The sequence below is a fragment of the Leucoraja erinacea genome, chromosome 34 (assembly GCF_028641065.1).
Source record: "Leucoraja erinacea ecotype New England chromosome 34, Leri_hhj_1, whole genome shotgun sequence".
Taxonomy (NCBI): domain Eukaryota; kingdom Metazoa; phylum Chordata; class Chondrichthyes; order Rajiformes; family Rajidae; genus Leucoraja; species Leucoraja erinaceus.
Genome location: NC_073410.1, coordinates 17,833,668 through 17,841,079, shown reverse-complemented (window position 1 = coordinate 17,841,079; position 7,412 = coordinate 17,833,668). Strand labels below are relative to the sequence as shown.

General features: G+C 47.1%; 1 gene segment (V, D, J or C); it reads left to right on the top strand.

Annotated features, from left to right (window-relative positions):
* Positions 1-3,726: 3,726 nt before the first annotated feature.
* LOC129712846 (T cell receptor beta variable 30-like) lies at positions 3,727-6,432 on the top strand. The segment is given in 2 exon segments: positions 3,727-5,394; positions 6,083-6,432. Coding segments are annotated over 2 exon segments (387 nt in total).
* The last annotated feature ends 980 nt before the right edge of the window (positions 6,433-7,412 follow it).

Sequence of the window (7,412 nt, the reverse complement as noted above, 5' to 3'; positions counted from 1 at the left end):
TGACTCAATGTTTCCATCTCGCCCTCGCACTAACCCCCTCTCCCCACATTTCTCTCAAGCTCCCCGCGTCCCCCTACGCCGAATCGCTCCCCCATTTAATGCCACTCCCTCGAATGTCCGTCGTTCACATCCTGTCCCCTTCGTTTTCTCTCTCCCCACTCTTTGTCTCTCTATTTCCAGATGTTAACTCGGTGACCGTCAGCCAGAATCCAACCACGTTTTCAGGAGAACCCGGGATTTTTTTGGAGCTGCGCTGCACGGCGGAGGGAGCGGGCAACAGTAACTCTATGTACCGGTACGGACAGTGCGCCGTGGAGGGGCTCCTGTTCTAATCCGAAAGAGAGAGTGAGAGAGAGAGAAAGAGGGAAAGGAAGGAAGAGGGAAAGGAAGGAAAGAAGGAAGGAAGGTAGGAAGGAAGGAAGGAAGAACAAAGGAAGGAAGGAAGGAAGGAAGGAAGAAAGGAAGGAAGGAAGGAAGGAAGAAAGGAAGGAAGGAAGGAAGGAAGTAAGGAAGGAAGGAAGGAAGGAAGGAAGGAAGAAGGAAGGAAGGAGGGAAGGAAGGAAGGAAGGAAAGAAGGAAGGAAAGGAAGGAAGGAAGGAAGGAAGGGGGGAAGGAAGGAAGGAAGGAGAAGGAAGGAAGGAAGGAAGGAAGGAAGGAAGGAAGGAAGGAAGGAAGGAAGGAAGGAAGGAAGGAAGGAAGAACCCAGAAGGATGGGAAGTACTGAAGGAAGGAAGTAAAGGAAGGAAGGATTTAAATATAGGAAGGAGGAGGAAGGTAAGAAGGAAGGAAGGAAGAAGGAAGGAAAGAAAGGAAGGAAGTAAAGTGAAGACGGAAAGGAGGAACTAGAAAGCGAAGGAGAACGCCAGTTAAGGAAGGAAAGAAGCAGGAAGAAAGAAAAGAAGGAAGGACGAAAGAAAGAAAAGAAGAAGAAAGAAGAAAGAATGTTAACGGTCCCGAAGAAGTCAGAAAGACCTTGAATTTCAAACGACTCAGAAAGAAAAAGGTAGAATGATAAGAAAGAACGAACGAAAGAAGAAGAAAGAAAGAAAGAGGGACGAAAAACTAATAAAAGAAGAAAAGAAAAGAAAGAAAGAAAGAAAGAAAAAAAGAAAGAAAGAAAAGAAAGAAAGAAAGAAAGAAAGAAAGAAAGAAAGAAAGAAAGAAAGAAAGAAAGAAAGAAAGAAGAAAGAAAGAAAGAAAGAAAGAAAGAAAGAAAGAAAGAAAGAAAGAAAGAAGGAAAGAAAGCCTCTTTAAAGAAAGAAGAAAGAAAGAAAGAAAGAGAAATGAAAGAAATCACTAAACGGCAAGAAAGAAGAAAGAAAAGACAAGAAAAGAAGAAAGAAAGAAAGAAATAAGAGAAAGAGATAAAAGATACCTCAGTGAAGAAAGAGTTCACAAAGAACTTCGTTCAATAAAGAAAGGTTTGTGTCCCCACCTTAAAATTATCAAATGAACAAACTCTAAACCGTGAGTCGTTGCCGACCCTCTGAACTACAACCTACGTACTTCCCTTCGCTACTCCTCTCAGAAAGTCTTCTCCCTACACTTCGCCCTTCATCCCTTTCGGATTCCCATTCCTCTTTATTCCCTGTTTTGCCCCTTCCCCCCCTTCCCCTTCCTTCTCCCATGTCACTCCCATTTACCCTAACATCACCATCCCCGCCTTCCCCTGGTTATATGCCTCCCCTCTAAGGGAACTATAACCTGGCATTTATCCCCCTTCTCACTGTCTCACAGTTTCCTCCTAAATGTGGGGGATTGTCCCTTGCCTGAACTACCTCCTCTGGCAGCTTGTTCGACCCACGCACCACCCTATGTGCGACAATGTTACCCCTCAGATTCCTATTAAATCTTTTCCATTTCACTTCGAATCTGTCATCTGTTCCTCGATTTACTACTCTGGGCAAGATACTCTGTGCCGATGTAATCATCTCATGGTTTTATCCATTTCCACATGATTCGGATTGGTTACCCTAAGAGAAGGGGCGTTTCTATGCCACGTCACGCCTGTCCCACCCTATGCACAATGCAATTCCGCTCCACTTCCACGTCCGGCGCACGATCCCCTCACTTCTGTCTTTGAGTGGAGAGAGCCCACAGAAAGATGTTTCTCCTTCTCGCTGTGGGAACCTGCTTTAATTGTTCGTGGAATTCACCGAACGCCCTTTTTCTCCCCGTGCTTCCATCTCCCCTTCTCTCCCTTTCCCTCTCCATTCTCTCTGCATTTTACTCTCCCCGCTTTTCTCCCTGTCATTCTCTATCTCCTCTCTCTCTCTTTCCCCTTTATTGTTTATCTCTCCCTCTCCTTTTCTATCACCTCTCTCCCGTCTTTCTCTATGCCTCATCTCACTATCGCCCACTGTCTCGCTCTCTCTCTCTCTATTCTCAATCTCTCTATATCGCTCACTATTTCTCTCTCCATTTAACCCTCGTCGCGTTCTCTCTCTTCTCTCTCGCATTCTCCACACCTCTCTCTATTCCTTCCCATCTTTATCTCCCACTGAACATTTCGCTGCAACTCACTTCCCCCTTTATTCTTCATCTCTCCCTCTCTCTCTATCAATCTCTCTCCTGTCTCTCTCCACCTACACTTCACCTCTCTCGATGTTGTTACAATTCTCCGAATCTCTGTCGTATCCTGTAATTCTACTTCACACTTTCTCTCTGTCTCACTACTATACCTCACCTACCCCATCTCTCAATTCCCCTCTTCCTCTCTCTAAACTCCCTCGTCTCAACTCTCCATCAATCTCCCTCACACAACATGTCTCTGTCCTCTCTCGCTCTCTATAATATGTCTTCCACTCTCCTCTCTTTCAATGTATCTCTCCATCTCCAAACTTCCCGATGTCTCCAAACTCTCTCTGTCTCTACCCCCTATTCTTCTCCTCCCTCTGTTTCAATCCCTCCATCCTCACATCACTCAATGTATTCCCCTCTCCCTCTCCATATCCCCTCTCCCCATCATTCTCTCAAACTCCTCGCGACCTCCTACGCCTCATCGCTCCCCATTTATTGCCCCTCCCTCGAATGACCGTCGCTCACACCCTCCCCCCTTCTTTTTTCACTCTCCCCACTCTTTGTCTCTCTATTTACAGTTGTGAACTCGGTGACCGTCCGCCAGAATCCAACCACGTTTTCAGGAGTTCCCGGGAATTTATTGGAACTGCGCTGCACGGCGGAGGAAGGGGGCAACAGTGACTCGATGTACTGGTACGGACAGTCCGCCGGGGATGGGCTCCGAAACCTGTTCTATTCCAGAACTGAGTTGCACGTGGAACCGAAGGAGACGACGAACGGTCTCTCCGCGGTCAGAGAAGGCAACCGGTTCGATCTGAAGTTCATCGGCCTGGCGGCGAAACACTCAGCCCGGTATTTCTGCGCATGGAGTCTACACAGCGACTCGACCAGGCGGCCGAGATCGACAAAAACCCTCCTCGCCTTTTATAAATGGGGGGAGGTGACTGGCGATGGTGAACAGGTGTCCCATCTTGCGACCTCCGGCGGCGACGATGAGAATCATCTACAGATAAATGGAACTGCTGGTGCCGGAGTGAATAAATAATGTTTTATTGTCGTATGTCCGAAAACGAGAAAATGAAATTTATACTTGCAGCAGCACAACGTATGCAAATATAATACTCTGAATACAAATATACACTGTACACACACACACACACACCACACACACACACACACACACACACACACACACACACACACACACACACACACACACACACACACACACACACACACACACACCCGCGCACACACACACACACACACACATATACCATTTGTTGCGCAGGAGTATGAGGTGTGTTCTTAATGATACGTATAAGATCACGAGGGGAACCCTCTAATCCAGGCATCATTCTGATATGCCTCTTCCGCCCCCTCAAACGCCTTCACATCCTTCCTGTAATGGGATCGACCAGAACTGTACGCAATATTCTAAATGCGACCGGCACAACATCCTATAAATCTGTATCGTGACTTCCTGACTCGTATACTCAATTCCACGACCGATGAAGGCAAGTATACCATACGCTGTTATGGGTCCCCTCACGATGTCCCCTTACCTGCCAAAAACCTTGGAAATCCGTGTCAAAGGTAGACAGGGTCACGAAGATGGCTTTTACACATTTGCCTTCATCAGACAGTGTATTGGGTGCAAAGACTTAGAGTTTATGTTACTGTTGCACGAGCAGTTGTTGAGACTACATTTGGAGTACCATACATTTGGAGCACTTTGTTCACTTTTGCAGACCCTGTTATGGAAAGGTTGTTGTTAAGCTGGAGAAGTGCTGAGAAGATTTACGAAGATGTTGCCAGGACTCGAGGGCCTGAGCTATAGGGAGCAATTGACCAGGCTAGGATTAGAGCGCAGGAGGATGCGATGTGGTCTTATAGAGGTGGGTAAAATCACAAGGGGAATAAATAGGGTAAATTCACACTTTTACCCAGTGTAGAACAATTAAGAATCAAAAAACCATAGGCGAAAAATTGAACAGGAACCTGTGGGACAATGTTTTTATTTCCGCACAGTTTGTTCACAGAGGTTATCGGGTAAATGAACTGTCCAATCAGTAACAAGAGAGCGGTCCTGACCCTTATACTGATTGAGGACCTTCGAACGATCTTTAATCGGACTTTCCTGGACTTTATTTTGCACAAAAGATTATAACTTTATTCTTTATGGGTCCACTCTGAATGGATTGTTCGTAATCTTTTGCGGACTGGATAGCACACAACGACAAAAACTTTCACTGTACCCCAGTGCACGTGACAATATACACCTTACTAAACGAATCCGATCTACATCAATCTGAACTGAAGTCATCGAGTAATACAGTATGGCCAACTTCGGCCAAACTTCCCCACACCGGCCAACACGTCCCAGCTACACTACCCTCACTTCACCGTGTTTGGTCCATAACCCTCGAAACATGTCCTATGGATGTGACTGTCTAACTGTTTCTTAAATGTGGGGATTGCCCCTGCCTCAACTACTTCCTCTGACAACTTGTTCCACACACGCACCGCCCTATGTGTGAGAAAGTCACGCCTCAAATTCCTATTAAATCTTTTCCGCTTCATTTTGAACCTGTCCTCTGGACCTCGGGTCCTCGATTCACTACTCTGGGCAAGATACTCTGTACGTCTACGCGATGTATTCCTCTCTTGGTTTTATACATTTCCACATGATTGGGATTGGTTACCCTTGGAGAAGGGGCGTTTCTATGCCACGTCACCCCTGTCACACCCCATGCACAGTGCGATTACGGTCCACTCCCACGTACGGCGCTCGATCTCCTAACTTCTGTCTTTGAGTGGAGCGAGCCCACGGAAAGATGTTTCTCCTTCTCGCTGTGGTGACCTGGTTTCATTGTACGTGGGATTCACCGAACGCTTTTCTTTCTTCCCCGCTTCCATATCCCCCATCTCTCCCTTGCCGTCTTCCTTCTCTCTGTATTTATCACCTTCTCCCTCTGTCAATCTCTATCTCCCCTCTCTCTCTTTCTTTCCCCTTTATTATTTATCACTCCCTCCCCTTCTCAATCTATCTGTCTCTCTCCACCTTACCCATCACTTCACCTCTCTCTGTTTTATATCCATGTCTCCGAATTTCTGTCGAATCTAATTATACTCCACACTTTCTCTCTGTCTCACCAATATATATTACCTTCCCCATCTCTCTCAATCACCTTCTTCCTCTCTCCGCACTCCCTCAATCTATCTCCCTCATACCACATCTCCCTGTCCTCTCGCTCTCTATAACTTGTCCTCCACGCTCCTCTCTTTCAATGTATCTCTCTATCTCCACATTTCTCCAACCTCTCCCCCTCTCTACCCCCTCCTCTTCTCGTCTCTCTGATTCTATCATTCTATCTTTACATCACTAAATATCTCCCCTCTCCCTCTCCCTAGCCCCCTCACCCCATCTTTCTCTCAAACTCCCCGCGACCCTCCTACTCCTCATCCCTCCCCATTTATTACACCTCCCTCGAATGTCTGTCGCTCAAACCTTTCCCCCCTTCTTTTTCACTCTCCCCACTCTTTGTCTCTTTATTTTTAGTTGTGAACTCGGTGACCGTCCACCAGAATCCAACCACGTTTTCAGGAGTTCCCGGGAATTTATTGGAGCTGCGCTGCACGGCGGAGGGAGGGGACAACACTAACTATATGTACTGGTACGGACAGTCCGCCGCGGAGGGGCTGCGGAACCTGTTCTTTTCCATGAATCCGATGCACGTGGATCCGAAGGAGACGACGAACGGTCTCTACGCGGTCAGAAAAGACAACCAGTTCGATCTGAAATTCACCGGCCTGGCGGCGAATCACTCAGCCCGGTATTTCTGCGCATGGAGTATACACAGCGACGCGACGAGGCGGCCGAGGTCGACAAAAACCTTCCTCGCCTTTTAAAAATGGGGGGAGGTGACTAGCGATGGGAGAGCAGGTGTCTCCTCTTGCGACCTCCGGCGGCGACGATGAGAATCATCTACAGATAAAAGGAACTGCAGATGCCGGAGTGATTAAAGAGTGTTTTGTTGTCGTATGTCCGAAAACGAGACAATGGAATTTATACAGCAACACAATGTATGTAAACATAATACTCATTACATAAGCACCATTCTGATATGTCTCTTCTGCACCCTCTTCGACGCGTTCACGTGATTCCTGTAATGGGATCGACCAGAACTATACGCAATATTCCAAATACGACCTGCTCAATATCCTATAAAGCTGCATTGTGACTTCCTGACACTTATACTCAATTCCACGACCGAAGAAGGCAAGTATACCATACGGTGTTAGGGGTCCCCTTACAATGTCCCCTTACCTCTCCAAATGTATGTGAAATCGGTGTCAATGGTAGACAGGGCCACGAAGATGACTTTGGCACATTTGCCTTCATCAGACAGGGTAGTTCGTGTAAAGGCTTGGAGTTGATATTACTGTTTCACGAGCAATTGTTGAGACTACATTTGGATTACCATACATTTGGAGTACGTAATTTGGAGTATGTAGCGTCACACAAACTAACTACAAAAAAACTACCCCCCCCCCCCCCCCCCGCCCGCTGCTAGTATTTATTTGCTTCCGTTGACCCCACTTACCACCCTATTACTGACACATAGCCCCAAATTACAGTCACATCTTAGGGGGGGGTAGATAGAGAGACTAGAAAGGGGCAGAGGATGAAGAGACCCGAGTGTAGGGAGGGGGAGTATGGAGATTTAATTTGATTGAGGGGAGAGGAGAGGGAGGGGGGAGAGGAGGACCCCATAAGGACACCCTATTAGGGGACACATAGGGAGGAGAAAAGAGGACAGTCACAGTTAGAGAGGTAGAGGGGTAGAGAGTGAGAGGGGATTGAGAGAGAAGAGGTAAGAGAGGCGAGG